General features: G+C 47.8%; 2 protein-coding genes across 3 annotated transcripts; one reads left to right on the plus strand and one right to left on the minus strand.

Moving 5' to 3' along the window:
- The first annotated feature begins 416 nt into the window (after positions 1-416).
- Positions 417-2,452, plus strand: npbwr2b (neuropeptides B/W receptor 2b). Its single transcript, XM_085444516.1, has 2 exons — positions 417-561; positions 717-2,452. Exon 2 carries the CDS (start codon positions 921-923, stop codon positions 1,920-1,922), a length of 1,002 nt encoding a protein of 333 aa, XP_085300642.1. The 5' UTR covers positions 417-561; positions 717-920; the 3' UTR covers positions 1,923-2,452.
- Positions 2,453-7,287: 4,835 nt separating this feature from the next.
- Positions 7,288-14,902, minus strand: LOC146685298 (Ig-like V-type domain-containing protein FAM187A). Of its 2 annotated transcripts, XM_085444467.1 has the most exons (5): positions 14,696-14,902; positions 13,451-13,728; positions 13,001-13,348; positions 11,486-11,709; positions 10,657-10,969 (listed from the first exon to the last, which is right to left on the minus strand). In XM_085444467.1, the coding sequence occupies exons 1-5, from the start codon at positions 14,882-14,884 to the stop codon at positions 10,752-10,754; spliced, it is 1,257 nt and encodes a 418-aa protein (XP_085300593.1). In that variant the 5' UTR covers positions 14,885-14,902; the 3' UTR covers positions 10,657-10,751. The 2 variants fall into 2 exon arrangements, with proteins under 2 accessions (XP_085300594.1, XP_085300593.1); XM_085444468.1 differs by lacking the exon at positions 11,486-11,709 and having other exon boundaries at positions 7,288-10,969.
- Positions 14,903-16,383: the final 1,481 nt, after the last annotated feature.

The raw sequence follows: 16,383 nt of genomic DNA on the forward strand, positions 1-16,383 counted from the left end.
ACGCCATTCATTCAAAGTGAGAATGAAGAGGGTGTTCACGGTCGGCACTGAGAGATCGACCTTTCCTCAAAACAGAACGATGATACAGCTGATCCAGCGAAGTTTGCCACCAAAGCTGAGCACTGAACACGGGGAGGCTTCAAGTCAAGATCACATGATCACACGTTGTGGCCTTTCGGCGTCCTAATAAGAACCAAGCACCGAGTAGAAGGAAAAAAATATTGTTCGTTTGGAGAATAAAATCCTCAGCAGAAGCTCTCAGTGACTGACCCGGTCACGTGACTGCCAGTGACACGAGAGAGAGGGGGGGGGGGGGGGGGGGGGGGGGGGGCTGAAGCGAGAGAGAGAGAGAGAGAGAGAGAGTGATAGAGGGGGAGGAGAGATCGAGCGAGAGAGAGAGAGAGAGAGAGGGGGTCCGGAGTGCAGGCGTCTCCCTCAGAGAAGAGACCGGAGCGCGGAGCCGCTGAGCGCGCACACGGAGGCACGCTGCTGATCGCTGATCACTGATACTGACTGATCGATCAGTCCATCTGAAGCTCGTGCGCGAGGAGGCGCGTTCAGGTGGGCACATTTTTTTCACTTTTCACGTTTTCATACTTTCTGCTGTCGCGTGAGCTCGGTGTTTCCCTCTGCGCGCGCCGCTGTGAGATTAGATCAAAGTTAGAAACAGGCTGACCTCACTGCTCATCGGTTATCTCTCTCTGTCTCTCGTGCAGGCTCCGTGATGCGCCGCTCGTGCAGTAAATGAGCCGAAGGAGAAGTCAGCTGATCTGACGAGGAGACTTTGATTTGACAGCTGAGCGCGCGGACAGGTGTGTGCTCCTCTGAGGTGCGAGCGAGCAGGTAGAGCTGCACCTGCTCCACCCCTGTGGAGCTGCTCCGCCCTCCACGCATCACGGTGTCTCGCGTTCTCTTGAAACATGGAGAACGTGTCGGTCCCGGGCGCGCCGCCTCCGCTCTGTAACGACTCTGTGCTGCCGTACTCGCCCACGGGAAACCGCTCTGACCTGAACTGCACCCCTCCCTTCTTCGCTGACCTTTATGTCATCCTGCCCGTCATCTACTCCGTGATCTGTGCTGTGGGGCTGACGGGAAACACCGCCGTCATCTACATGATCCTCAAAGCCCCCAAAATGAAAACGGTCACCAACATGTTCATCCTGAACTTGGCCATCGCGGACGACCTGTTCACTCTGGTGCTGCCCATTAGCATCGCCGAACATCTGCTCAACTACTGGCCCTTCGGGGAGGTCCTCTGTAAGGTGATCCTGAGCATCGACCACTACAACATCTTCTCCAGCATCTACTTCCTGACCGTGATGAGCATCGACCGCTACCTGGTCGTCCTGTCGACCGTGAGATCCAAGCGCATGCCTTACCGCACCTACCGAGCGGCCAAGATCATCTCGCTGTGCGTGTGGATCCTCGTCATCCTCATCGTCATGCCCTTCACGGTGTTTGCCGGCGTCTACGTGGACCCGGCTGATGGCAGGAAAACCTGCGTGCTCAGCTTCCCGAGCCCCGAGCCCCTGTGGTTCAAAACCAGCCGCATCTACACGCTCATCCTCGGCTTCGCCATCCCCGTCTCCACCTTCTGCATCCTATACACCATGATGCTGTACAGGCTGAGGAACATGCGGCTCAACAGCAATGCCAAGGCACTGGACAAGGCCAAGAAGAGGGTCACCGTCATGGTCTTTGTCGTCCTGGCCGTGTGCCTGTTCTGCTGGACGCCGTTCCACCTCAGCACCATCATAGCGCTGACCACGGACCTGAGGACCACGCCCCTGGTCATCATGATCTCCTACTTCATCACCAGCCTGAGCTACGCCAACTCTTGCCTCAACCCGTTCCTCTACGCCTTCCTGGACGACAACTTCAGGAAGGCCTTCAAGAGGATGCTGGAGTGCAGCGCGGCCTGAGCACCTGCAGCGCAGAGCAGGACCACCTGTGTGGCGTTGTTTTTGTGCCACTATTCTGAGCGCACGTAAAAAACTTTTGCAGGTGCAAGTGTTGCATTTTGAGGAAAATTTATTTTGAGCAAGAAAAGCAAAATTTGAGTGAACAAAATTCATTGCTGCGTGCAAAAACTGTATTTCAGTGTTTGCTATTATCCACACACACACACACACACACACACACACACACACACACACACACACACACACACAACATCAGCCCCTCTCGCTCAGTTTTTGCACTTGTACTCGCTCGCAATGTGTTGCTCGCGCTCTCAACGTTTCATAGTTGTGGATGATTACTATACCTTTCTAATGTGACCTTGTTGTCCCTGGCTCTCTCTCTCTCCCTCCCGCTCTGTTCCTGTGCTGCTGAGTGTAACTACAGCCCCTCCCCCCTCTGCCCAGCGTAAAGCACAAGGCTCGTGTGTGGAGTGAAGCGGGAAAAAAGTGAGAGAGAAAAAAAACCCCACGGCTCGCGATAAGGAGCCGGCTCGCGATAAGGAGCCGGCTCGCGTCGTTCACTTCAAAGACCCGGCTCTAAGAGCCATTTCGTTCGCGACCGACACATCACTACAAACGAGGCAGGGGCGGAGTTTGAAATATTACTCTTTCTGGGTCACAAAATAAACTTTGAAGATATTTTCATGCGAGGATGTTGCTGTGTAAACTTCAAATATCTGCTCGATTCATCAAGACATCACATATTTGCCACTCTGTGTTCCTCCGCCACTGCCTCATTTGAGTTTTAGACGAAATGCATTCTGGGATATTGCATTTCGTCATTTCGAGCTGATTGGAGACCAGAACAGCCAATCAGATATTTTTGCATCCAAGTCTGTGATTGGCTGGTTTTGTGGCACAAATATAACGGTGTAGAGAAAGAGCTGCTCGCGCACGGGCAGAAATGTTGAGAGCGCGAGCGACACAATGCGAGCGAGCGCAAATGCAAAAACTGAGCGAGGGGCTGCTGTTGTGTGTGTGTGTGTGTGTGTGTGAGTGTGTGTGGATAATAGCAAACACTGAAATACATTTTTTTGCACGCAGCAATGAATTTTGGTCACTCAAATTCAGCTTTTCTTCGCTCACAATAAATTTCTCCTCAAAATGCAACACTTGCACCTGCACATTTTTTTTACGTGCGCTCAGAATAGTGGCACAAAAATAACGCCATACACCTGGGGGTGGACCTCCGTGGTGGCAGTGTGCTCTGGTAGTGTCATCATGGGAACAATAAACCGCATGCTGAAAACTAATCTGTTTCCATGTAAACCCTAAATGAGCTCTGAGACTGAAGCTTTCTTTGACTTTTCACAGATTCTCTCTGGTCTGTGATGGATCAACAGAGGGGCGGGGTTCGATTTAAGCCCTCCCTTCTGAATCATCACTGATTGTTTAATGTAAATATGTAATCATATGTAGTGGACGATCACCCCACGCCCTGTTGTGGATGTGCTAAACTCCTGAGTGTGGAATTATTTGTTTGGATGTTGTTGTCATGGTTTGTGTGATTTTCTCACTCACAGCGAGTCTGTGGCTAACAGGATTAGCTCTGCAGCGTGGCTCACACCTTCCTGTGGAACCCACTCAGTTCTTACTGTGGACACTTCCACGCCTCCACGGCTGAGACCATGCAAATTAAAAACACACAAAGAGTTTTATTAAACAATGAGCCAGCAAAACACGCGTAGTTTCCCCGGCACTGTTTCAGCCGCGTCCAGGACGAAGCTCTCCGAGGGAGCAGCTGCTCCCATTATTACTGACACCAGCTGTGGGAGTGAGCTTCAAATACACCTGGATTTTTTTAAATATAGAAAGAAATCAGGCAGGTAACACACACAGAGGGTGGGGATGGGGGGCTTCTCTGGGTGGAGGTTGAACAAACGTGTGCTCGTCTTCAGAAAAACATCTGACGTTTTTATGAAGGTGTAAAAAATCCAATTAGGAGGCAGCGAGCTGTGACCTCTGAGCACCGTGACCCTTCAGGGGCGTGGCTCGGCCCTCTGGGAGCACCAAACATCAATACACAGGCTATCAGTCAAATCCTGAGGAGGCGGGCTGTGACGTGTCCCCGTGTTACTCTAACCCTAAGCTGGTGTTGAAATGAGGTTTTCTGGTCACATGACCGACTGCAGGAGCGCTGCTACATCTGCTCTGATCTGTGAGTCTATGCTGCCCCCTGCTGACCGCAGGGCAGCAGCACAGCACCTTGTAACAGGTATATATGCGCACACACACAGGTACCTGCAGCTCATACAGGCTGCAAGCAGCAGATTGAGCAGCAGATGAAGGTCTGCAGAGAGACGGATCAGCAGCTCATTCAAATCTGGTGGCAGCTACAAACTCATTATTATAAATACATTTTTAAATGATGCTTGGAGCAGAGTTTCCTCTGTCGCTACTTTCTGCATATTTGATGTTATTTTAGGAGCAACATTCATCTTTAATGTAACGTTTAGTCTCGTGTCTTTGGAGATAAGTTGTGGGGTAACTCGTGAATACTCCAGAACTTCCACTGTGTGACTTCCTGCTCCCCGGAGGGAAACAGACGCTTGTGAAAAATCCAAAGCTGGAACTCGTCCGACCCCTTCTATCAAAACCACGCTGAAAAATGTGACCCTGTTGGAGTTTATGTGGTTGTTTTGCAGCTTGACAGCGCCCCCTATGGAACAGGAAGCACACGCAGCGGGAGCTCTGGAGTACATAAGATGTTCTCTGTGTAAATTTTGGGGGCAGTAAGCAGAACGCACTGGGCACATTTATTCACTCCACAGTTCAGAGTGTGGGGATGCTGGCGTGATTCCCTGGGTTTGGGACTTTTCTGTCATGTAACCTGTTTTTGTTCTATCACAGTGTGGCAGTAAAGTACTCGGTACAATGTGTCAACGCAGCGGTGTATCGTCACTTTCTTTAACTTCCTGCTTTATCAGATAAATGATGAGATCTTCATCTGCACGGTTCTGACAACAATATGCTGTAATAACCCGTCTCACTGTACAGATGAATGTAAAGTCATAACTATGTAAAATCTAATGTTCTCTCACACAGAAATCATCATTTCTCATGCAGCCTGTAAAAAACATGAACTCACATTTTATTTTGAAAATCGCTTTTCATGTATTTTTGATATGTTAGACTGAGCTGCTCGATGAATCCAATAAATGTGCAGATCATGAATCGTGAGAGGAATCTTGACTTCACACTTCACACATTCATCAAACATGAACTCGTCACAAAAAGACAATCCATCTGTTCATGATCTGCTTCGTGCCACAGTCCAGACATGTTTGTTGACTGATGAGACTGAACTGGCTGCAGGTTCCAGTGTGAATGTGAATGGCTGTTTCTCTCTGTGTCGATGACCTGTACAGGTGTACCCTGTAACAGCTGAGACAGGCTAAACCACCGAAGTAGCCCTGAACTGGATGGATGATCTTTCTGAGTTAACTTCAATAATTACTTCCTCCAAACTATCAACGTGTCTTTTAGACCCCATTCGTACAAAACTGCTCAAAGAAGTCCTGCCATTAATTAATGCTTCGATCTTAAATATGATCAGCCTATCTCTAATAATCAGCTATGTACCACAGGCCTTCAAGCTGGCTGTAGTTAAACCTTTACTCAAAAAGCATCTCTAGACCCAGCAGTCTTAGCTAATTATAGGCCAATCTCCAACCTTCCTTTCATATCAAACATCCTTGAAAGAGTAGTTGTCAAACAGCTAACAGATCATCTGCAGAGGTTTATTTGAAGAGTTTCAGTCAGGTTTCAGAGCTCATCACAGCACAGAAACAGCTTTAGTGAAGGTTACAAATGATCTTCTTATGGCCTCTGACAGTGGACTCATCTCTGTGCTTGTCCTGCTAGACCTCAGTGCAGCGTTCGATACTGTCGACCATAATATCCTATTAGAGCGATTAGAACATGCTGTAGGTATTACAGGTACTGCACTGCAGTGGTTTGTATCATATCTATCTAATAGACTCCAGTTTGTGCATGTAAATGGAGAGTCCTCTTCACACACTGAGGTTAATTATGGAGTTCCACAGGGTTCAGTGCTAGGACCAATTCTGTTTACATTATACATGCTTCCCTTAGGCAGCATCATTAGAAGACATAGCATACATTTACACTGCTATGCAGATGACACCCAGCTCTATCTGTCCATGAAGCCAGATAACACACACCAATGAGTCAAACTGCAGGAATGTCTTAAAGACATAAAGACCTGGATGGCCGCTAACTTTCTGCTTCTTAATTCAGATCAAACTGAGGTTATTGTACTCGGCCCTGAAAATCTTAGAAACATGGTATCTAACCAGATTCTTACTCTGGATGGCATTACCTTGGCCTCCAGTAACACTGTGAGGAACCTTGGAGTCATTTTTGACCAGGACATGTCCTTCAACGCACATATTAAACAAATATGTAAGACTGCGTTCTTCCATTTGTGCAACATCTCTAAAGTTAGAAATATCCTGTCTCAGAGTGACGCTGAAAAACTAGTTCATGCATTTATTACTTCCAGGCTGGACGACTGTAATTCATTATTATCAGGATGTCCTAAAAACTCCCTGAAAAGCCTTCAGCTAATCCAAAATGCTGCAGCAAGAGTCCTGACAGGGACTAGAAAGAGAGAGCATATTTCTCCGGTTTTGGCTTCCCTTCATTGGCTTCCTGTTAAATCCAGAATTCAAAATCCTGCTCCTCACATACAAGGTCTTAAATAATCAGGCCCCATCTTATCTTAATGACCTCGTAGCACCATATCACCACAGTAATAATGCTCCTGTGGTTCCAGAGTCCACTGAGTTTTAGTGAGAAGGCAACAACAGTCACTTTAGTTTAAAAGTAAAGTTCATTTTCTAAAGACAGGAGACTGAAAGCTTCAACATCGATACACGTGACTCTGATCATTGTTTTCAAGATGTCTCATCTGTTCTGCAAACCTTTGGTTTATTAAATCTGAACGTTTTCATACAGTAACATATTTGTACTCATCATATTGGTGATTTATTTCAGGTGTGTGAATATGATAACTGGAGAACGAGGCGAGGTCGTTTCAGACTGATACCATAGGTGTGTGTACTGGGAGGCTGAGCAGAAACATTCGTATTCTTTGAAAAATGGTTCATCGAATCACTTTTAGCTCATTTTCTGACACACTGAATCTCAGAGAATGTTTGAACAAGAATATCGCTGAAATAGAGCAGACGCCCTCTTTACTATCAAAGATAAAAACCTTAAATTCTGACTGGTCTTTGTACCATCCAAAAGGATCTGTAGTTTGGGACAGATACATCAAAAAATATACAAGTACTGGCAAATATGAGAAAAGTGTCAGTTTAATGAAACACTTTTATTGCAAAAGATAATTATAGTTGTACAAAGTTGAATTTTACAACACCAAATGTTTTAAGATAAAATTCTGAGTCACAAAAATGAAGAAAATTGTATTATTCAGCTACTGTGTGCAATAAGTCAGTCACATGATCAGCTCTGTTAGCACATGTAGGCTACTCATGTTGGTATAATAGCATTCGCTAACTTTTCGGCTAATCCCAACCGGATTACGCAGACAGTTGATTGGTCAGCTAACCAACATGGTTAATGTTCGATCTGTCAAAGTCCAACACTGTCCCTGCTGTGTTTCAGTTTTCCTCAGGTGGACAGACCAAGCTGACCAATCAGCAGGCAGCACTGCTTTGTGCAGTATCCAGTGGGCGTTAACCGCCAGCTACTTCAGAGCGAAGCCTTTTCCCAAACAGTTTACACTACAACTGGGGACTGTATGCATCGTCTACATGACACCTTTATGATATAACAATGGGATAAATCACACCTCAGTACTGCATGAAGACTTGAATCTGTGATCTTTGCACTCAGGTCTGTGCAACGAATAAAGAAATGCAGTGACGGTACAGTCTCAGCACTTTGTTGGCTCTGCCCGTCGCCTCTGTTGGGTAAACAGAGCTGTTTCCACCTTAAGGAGAGGGGAAAGCACCAGCGTGGTCAGGATTACAGTATGTGATAAAATATTTCTGTCACTAGGTGGCAGCATCACCCTGCGTGTGTGTGAAAATGTGAATTTTCTGCATGTTTTTAATAAAATTATATTTCATGGGTGTCGTGTAACTTACAGAAATGAGTCGAATACATTGTGTTTGTGTGTTTTGGTTAAAGCAGCTGCTTCAGTGGGTCAAAGGTCGTCCAGGCTCACCCTGTAAAGCACACGCAGGAACCCACCTGTAGGTGGCAGTGTAAGGCCACAGTTCATCTGTCATGTACGCTCCACCATAAGTTCACACACCTCCATCTCAGCAATGAAACCCTGGTTAGAGTTCAGGCCTGAGACACAGCACCACCCTCAGAGGTCAGACGAAGGGTGGCTGTGAGAGTCTCACTGAAAATCCACCCACATCAAATCTGACTTTTACACAGAAGCCTGTTTCCAGGCAACACCAAGTATGTGTTTAATAATGCAGCCATCCAACCGTCCTTATTGATCATCCGACCAAACACCGGATCATGTCCGACTGAACACGTTCCTAAAAAGACGAGGGAGCCGTCACATATCACCAGTGGTTCTGTGACGATTGACTGGGTTAATCAATGCCTTTCTTCCTCCAGTGTGTATTACATCACAGGGGCAGAAGATCTTAATGTTGCCTCAGATTCGCTTAAATAGCCAAAGATCCTGGTTGGATCCCAGAGGAGACGCTGGTGGCTCGAGACTGAGCCGGGAACAGTAAATACGAAGCTGTGGCGTCCCCTGTGACAAAGATGGCAGCACACAGGCACTTCTATCGCTGCCTGGACTGTCGTTACATAAATCATAAAGACAGAAAATCAGTTGTGTTCTCTTTGTTTTACTGGTACATCGCATCGTCTTCTACACATTGAGCTCATATTCTTCTTAAAATTGTGGCATTCTCAGTTTAAACATCTGGATTCTAACTCCTCTGCAGAAGCCCTGGCCCTCTGTGCGCCCCCAGTGCTTCTTCACAGGCTATTTGGCATTTCCTGCTGCAACAGCTGAGTTGCTCCTGGGAGACACGACATGAAGGGTCCGCTGGTAATTCAACCACAGTCCTCCTCATCCTGCTCCACTACCCAGCAGGAAGCTAGGGCACTGAGAGGCAGGAGGAAGCAGCATGCCCTGACCCCTGCTGCTTCCAGCCTCCAGGACCTGCCCCACCTGATCTCACCTTTGGTTTTTGAGATGAGTTAAACCGTGACCAATAAGGCAGTGAGCATCGTAGCTTACAGCGGACAAGGCATCCAATGTGCAACGTCGGCCCCGTGAGCAGCACGCTGGATTCTCTCTGCAGAGAGACTCACTCGCCGGGCATCAGCCACAGAGAGGTGCCGTTGGGTAACAAGCCCAGAAAGATCACGGCCAGCTTAGAGTGTGAACCCGCACGACCACGGCCAGTAGGCCAGAAGGGAACCGGTCACAGTCACTGTGGAGGAACTGACAGGGCAGCCACACAGGTAAGGGGACTAATGCTGTCACCCAAACTCAACCACACACAAAGTCTCAACGCAAGAGTCTGTTAATACCTGACTGTAGCTTCATCACATGTTCCCTGACCCACACAGGCGGCGTTTGACTGTTTAGCCTCATCGCTTGACTGATCCTACTGGCACCAGCAGCTAAGCTAGGCCCACGGCGATGGGAACACAGGAGCAGGGTCATCTTCGGCTCCTCGCCCTGAAGTCTCCGCCTCCTCCTGCTGTGTCTGCACCTTGGTCCGGCACCTTCATGACACCCAGGACCTCAAATAGACCCAGAGATCCTTTTAAACTCAGAGACGAGACCAGAGAACAATGCATCAGACAGAAAGAGCAACAACAAGGGTCAACAGCCAGAGTTTTAGGGTCCAACAGCCCATTTTTAGCTTGTGTAATATCCTGAGTTATTCGTAATTAGAGCCATCTTCTTATATTTTGTAACTGGCTGTTGTTACAGTCTTGCAGCATCTGTGGCTCCATAATTTCCTCAGGGATGAATAAATATTGTGATTGAATCTTCACTTTCATCAACACTGATTGCACTCCACAGACTGCACAATGCTGAAAACGGTCTCAAACACGACAAATTATCTCCAAATATCCACTCTAGAGTCTAACTCTGAACTCCAATCAGCTTTTCTCACACTGAAAACTCAGTTTCAGCTCTGAACGCGTGCACCCTGAGCTAATAAGCAGAAAGACATCAGAGATTCACCATGGCAACAGCCTCCAATTCAGTCCAATGAAAGCGGACCGTGAAGGAGAAAAGAGGGTTTTTATTTATCGTCGTCCACTCAGGCATCGTTTAATGGACTTCTGCTTCACAGAGACCCAGCTGGAGTCCAGCAGATGTTACACACTGACCGACCCGACGGTTTACTGTCAGACTCAGACTGTTAATGATGTGTTTGAACACCTGAACATATTCAAACACATTCAGACTGTCTGCAAGAGCAAACAGCACCTTTAGACCATGGCTGGTCTCAGTGGCTCTGTGGTAAAGTGGTTAACACAGTCTCTGGCTTGAGCTCCAGAGCAGCCACGTCAGGATAAATCAGCGGTGGCGCCCCCTGGATTCTTAAAGCCCCGTCAGACTCATTTTCACTCAGGTATTCCCATCACTTCAAGCATGTGTTTGGTTTAAACAGGGATTCCTGCAGAGAACTTTTTTATGTCAGCGTAATAAAGTCAGAGTTTTAATGAGGATGTGATCACAGCAGGATCGGACATGGGGCTGCCCTTCGGCCCCACAGAACCAGAGTCTGACCCTCGCTGCCTTTAGTCCACGTGGCCTTGCTCCCTGCGGTGTCTCAGCACAGCTCGGCCCAGCATCAGCAGGAAAAACACGGTCGTCATGGCAGCATACGATCCCAGCACGGTCTGCACGGCGGCTGGAAAGTCGGGATGCGACAGAAGCGACTGGCTGCCAAAGTGGGGGTACACGAGGAGGTGGATCTCTGCCGCCCGGCGACCGTGCAGCCAGCAGTAATACACACCTGCAAGTGTAAAGACACCTCAATCAAACTGAGCAGCACAGAGGTCGGACCTCATCATCGTCATCGCTGAACTGAAATATGATTCAGAGCGTCTAAATAACAAATCTGATGCGGGCCAAACACCGACTTCAGATGGAGCATCAGGTAAGAGCCTCTGCGTGCCCTTCCTCACCTATGACCCCCTACTGTGGGCAGTGACCACCCTGTGATTGCGTGACCCCACACTTCCTGCACCCTCCTGGTTGAGGCACTTCCTGTACAGGGAGGAGACCCCAGATATGCACAGATTTGGTGGCAGGTCTGGGATCCCCAATTTCTCCAGGGTTAGCTTCACAGCTTCACCTGCTGCCACCATAAAGTTCGGAAAAGGGTGGAGAAGACCCCGAGTGTAAAGAGTTATCTCAGAGTCAGCAGCCAAATATATTCACAAAGAGACATCTCGAGTAAAGGTCACCTGATGTGAGCTTCATGACTGGACAATGAGATGAGACCACCTGATGGGGGCGCTGTTCATACCTGAGTCCTGCGTTTGAGCCGGCTGGAACAGCAGGTGGTGCCCGGTGTCTATGAGCAGTCTGAGGTCTGCGCCTGAAGAGTGTTCAGACCTGTAGATGGGTTCGTTCCCTCGGTCCCAGGCGACCGCCATGTCAGGGCGCGCCCCGGGACAGCCCAGGGTGAGGACCTGCCCGTCGGGATGGGTCAGGTAGTACAGAGGTAGCCCGGTTGGCAATGAGGCAGAACTGTGACACAGAAAAACCCAGAGGTGAAACATCTGGATTCAACAGCAAAGAGCACCGCAGGAAATCTTCAGGACACAATCTCAGAGATGATTCACAGAGACATTCGGACACTGTGGTTCCAAGCAGGGCGACCACGCGTCCATGTGTCAGAGACGACAGGTGAGAGCGCACGAGGGTCACCACAAACAAAACTTTACTGGCACAAAACGCAAAAAGGAAAAAAACTACACGGGAACAAAGAGAAGACCAAAAACAAAGACTACATCTACACAGGGGGCTGACTCCAAGCCAGGACATGACAGGAAGTGACACGTACAGAAGAATAGCATGACCGACAGGAAACAGGTGAGAGTGAAGAGACTGTGTCATGAAGAACAAGTTTAGCATGAATAACTAAATAACATGTCAGACAGACGTCCACACACGGACGCGTCTCTGAGTTTTAGCTTCAATAACAAGAAAATAAAACCATGACTCTGGTTTGAAAGGAGCCCCCGTGAGGTCCAGCAGCAGACGGGTTCACCATCACAGTGGTCACAAGCCACTGGGAATCTAAAGGCCTTCTTATTAATTCGATCTTCAGAGAGGAGGATTATGTAAATGTTTCTATACTGACTGCTGACAATCAGACTGGATTGAGACAGGTTGTGCATCATCTTCAGTATCTCTCTGCAGGACCAGTGAGTGATTTTATTAAAGCCTTCGCCTCGACTGACCCGAGCCACTGTGAGAGGGGACTGAATCTGCACAGATGCTCTGTCGTGTCAGGGAGTGAAAGAGTTAGTGTAAAAAGGGAAGCAACTATTAGTGTAATGGGTCAGTGCAATATCAGGAAGGTCAGGGCATGTGCAACACTGGGGTTTGTGCAACAAAACTGATGTGTTTCTGTTACTGATCTCTATACTGTCCTCTGTGTCCACTCGTCATTGTTCTAGTATATGATCACTGTTTTTGTCCTTGTCACATGACCTGTAAATAGTGTCTCTGTATGTTTTTGCTAACGTGTGTGTGTAACACCAGCCTGCCAGAGGGTCTGCAGAGGCTGTAATCTGGCATATTTACATTTGTTAAAGTATTCAATAATATGTAGAGCTCCTCTTTCTAAATAAAAACAATTATAATAACTAAAAGTTCATTACTGAAATACACTTTGACCCCTGAAGATCGGGGGACGTCCAAACCGAGAGACATCAAGCTTCTGATTTGACCTCTGACTTCCTGAGTAACAGGAAGTCTGTAATTGAGCACAGTGACCGGCTTGGTGCTGGACGGGTGTCACGCACACGCTCACCTGGACCCAAAAAGAGACATCAGACCGAGCAGCTTGGAGGGCGGGGCCTGGGACGGACACGTCATACGACAGCTTCTGACCTCCAGCTTTGCTGCGACTCTGCTTTGCTTTAAACCGAAGGCTCTTGGCACCGCCCCCGAGCCGCAAGAAACGACCGTCTGATTGGCCCGCCTGTAGCGCACGTTCAGGAAGCGGGAGCGTATGTAGCAGAGCCCGGCTCGGACCTGCTCGCCCGGCACGCCGCAGCGGTCGCACACAGACCACGGCTGGAAGCTGGTGAAGAGGCGGTACAGAGCGCTGAGGTCGGCGCTCTGGTCCCGTTTCCCGTCGCTAGCCTCTGAAGCGAGTCTGCAAACATCAGCTGATCGTTATTTCTTAAATATCGATTGATTATTAAGCTTAAACAAGCAGGTTCGTGGTTGTCATGAATTCAGTATGTGCTCAGCGCACCTGTTGGTGAAGCTGAGCGTGGGAGCCTCCTGGATGTCCAGGTCGTAACCATAGAAGAAGTCTTTGTGGGCGGAGCCACAGATATAGATGCCTGCATCATCGGGCCCAGCTCTGAAGATCAGCAGGCTGAAGAGTCGGATGGAGAAGCGACTCCGCAGGTCTCCGCTGTGAGGAACCTGGCTGGGATCGAGCAGGTGGTTGCCATGGTGATCAGTCAGCGCTTTGGTGTCCTCTGATCGTTCCAGATGTTTCCGGAAAAACCAGACAACCGACTGGACCTGAAACCGATATTTGGACCTTTTTCAGTCTGCACAGTTGGAAGAGGTTCTTAAATAGACGGAGGGGCTCCAGCTAGAGCCGCTACTCCTCCACAGCGAGCGCAGCACCTCCTGGCGAGGTGTGTCGGACGCCACGGTCATCCTCGGATGGCCACCGGCGAGGGGGTCCTGATACAGTTAAAACCATGAAGTCGTAAATGAAATCTAGACGTTTGATTTGACTTTGTGCAGATGGAAAACCAACAGGAATAAAATAAAGAGGAAATGTTTTTCAGGTTGGTGACATTCGTTGTCGCAGTTTGCCTCACGAGGCTTCGATGTTTAAGGCATCGAACGTCTCAGAGTCAAAAACTTGTGTTTTCACTATAAAACCGAAAGCTCACCTCCAGCATACGCCCTCCATACAATCATATCAACAGACTAAAACTAAACTCTGCAAACTGAAACAGATTCAACACAAAATATGAACCAACACTAACTGTCCATCCATCCATCCATTCGCTTCCGCTTATCCTTTTCAGGGTCGCGGGGGGCGCTGGAGCCTATCCCAGCTGTCATAGGGCGAAAGGCGGGGTACACCCTGGACAGGTCGCCAGTCTGTCGCAGGGCTAACACACAGGGACAGACAACCATTCACACTCACATTCACTCGCACATTCACACCTAGTGACAATTTGGATTAATCAATTAACCTATCCCCACAAGCTGCATGTCTTTGGACGATGGGAGGAAGCCGGAGTACCCGGAGAGAACCCACGCAAACACGGGGAGAACATGCAAACTCCACACAGAAAGACCCCGGCCTGATGGTGTAATTGAACTCAGGACCTTCTTGCTGTGCGGCAACAGTGCTAACCACCGTGCCAACACTAACTGGATATTATAAAAACAACAGTTTCTCTGCGCAGATACCTGACACCCCAGGTGTGCAGTAGAAAACAGATGGTTAGTTACTCGCGTACTCTACCTGCTCTGGTTTGCAGAGGCAGGGCAGCTCCACGGTGACTCCTGACAGGTAGGCAGCGTTGGTGAAGGTCAGGAAGGCGGGACACGCCGTTCTCGCAAAAACGTCCTGTTTGTCTTCAGGGGCCTCGTAGCTCCACGCCTTTGGAGTCAGGAAGAGGAGGAAGAGCGGGGACAAGGATGGCAAAGGCATCTCTGAGGAGGAAACAGTTTTTTTTAAACAGTCTGAAGAATGTTTACTTTCAAAGACAAACCGATGAGCTGAACTGTCCACTCCAATGACCTGCAGGAGTCTAAATATGACTGTGGGATCTTTGGGATCTCTGCTTACAGGAAAGACAAACCTGGAGTCAACAGTAATGCACATTTACTCGCTCATAATGAAACAAACTCACATATTTTCATAAGGTGGGAGATTCTCGAGCAGCGAGCACGACTGAACCTCAGCGTGTGGCCCCAGGTGTGAACAGGTGAGAGTAATGCAGCAGTGATGAGGCTCAGCAAACGTGTTTCTGAGGAAGGTGAGAACGAGTGCGCCTGCATGCGTGGCGGCTGAAAGCGCTGAGCAGCTCTATGAATAGGGATGGGTATCGAAACCCGGTTCTTGTTGAGAACCGGTTCCCACTGTTTCAGTTCCTTGGAATAGTTTGCCATTTTTGCAAACGATTCCCTTATCGATTCCAGTCGCCACGAATGACGTCACCACGTTGTGGAGCGTCATTTACCTGGCAGGAAACACGGCGGCTCAAACGGTCAAAAGTTTGGTTATACTTTACGAGAACGGATGACAACAGGGCAACTTGCAATACTTGCAAAGTAGATATTTCATTTAAGGGAGGAAACACTACGAATATGCAAAAGCATTTGCTCACAAAACACGCGATGACCTTAAATGAATGTCGTGTTTTTAATTCGCTCCAGGTAAATAATCAACTAACAGTGCATATTATGTTAGCGCGATCTGCCTTATTACAAACCTGCCATTACTGTGCATTTAGTGACCATGATGAGACAGAGTCTGGCTCAGATGCTGGCAGTTCTCGCTGCAGTCTGCCGGCAGCGTCTCCTTTCAGGCAGGATAGACGAATGTCACCGAGCAGTGACTCAGTTTGTGGTCAAAGGTTTGCACCCGTTTGCCACAGCAGATGATTTTCAGTAAGTGAATGTGTTTAATTGTAGGCAGGACATTACTGGATATTCTTGTGTAATTGCTACAGAATAATTTATGTTATACTTTGTTATTGCTACAGAAGAATATTTATTTTATTATTTTACATTTACAATGTTTTTTCCTGGGGACCCTGTGACACCCCCATTGAAGAGCCGCAGGCTGGATCTCTTAAATCAAATCAAATCAAAATCAAATCACTTTTTATTGTCACATCACATGTGCAGGCAACACTGGCACAGCACATGCGAGTGAAATTCTTGTGTGCGAGCCCCACAAGCAACAGAGATGTGCAAACACAACAACACAAACGAGCAAAATACAAGAATGGCCAACCTGAAACTAATAAATATATGTACAATATATAATAGTGTATGCATTTCTGGATGTGTATACTAAATATTTTCCTACGTGTGTGTGTGTGTGTGTGTGTGTGTGTGTGTGTGTATACACATTTTTACAAATTAAATAGTAAAAAAATAAAATAAAATAAAATAATAATAATAATAATAAAATATATAAAA

The sequence above is a fragment of the Copadichromis virginalis genome, linkage group LG20 (assembly GCF_057382275.1).
Source record: "Copadichromis virginalis isolate Kocher_CV1m ecotype Utaka linkage group LG20, C_Virginalis_male_GT1.1, whole genome shotgun sequence".
NCBI classification, from domain to species: domain Eukaryota; kingdom Metazoa; phylum Chordata; class Actinopteri; order Cichliformes; family Cichlidae; genus Copadichromis; species Copadichromis virginalis.

What these genes read in the sequence shown, in the direction of transcription:
- npbwr2b (XM_085444516.1), top strand. Translation starts at nt 921, where the DNA reads ATGGAGAACGTGTCGGTCCCGGGCGCGCCGCCTCCGCTCTGTAACGAC.
- LOC146685298 (XM_085444467.1), bottom strand. Translation starts at nt 14,884, where the DNA reads ATGCCTTTGCCATCCTTGTCCCCGCTCTTCCTCCTCTTCCTGACTCCA. An exon ending in GCCTCTGCAAACCAGAGCAG is followed by an intron (nt 13,729 to 14,695) that starts GTAGAGTACGCG and finishes TATCGGTTTCAG; the next exon opens with GTCCAGTCGGTTGTCTGGTT. An exon ending in ACGCTCAGCTTCACCAACAG is followed by an intron (nt 13,349 to 13,450) that starts GTGCGCTGAGCA and finishes TGATGTTTGCAG; the next exon opens with ACTCGCTTCAGAGGCTAGCG.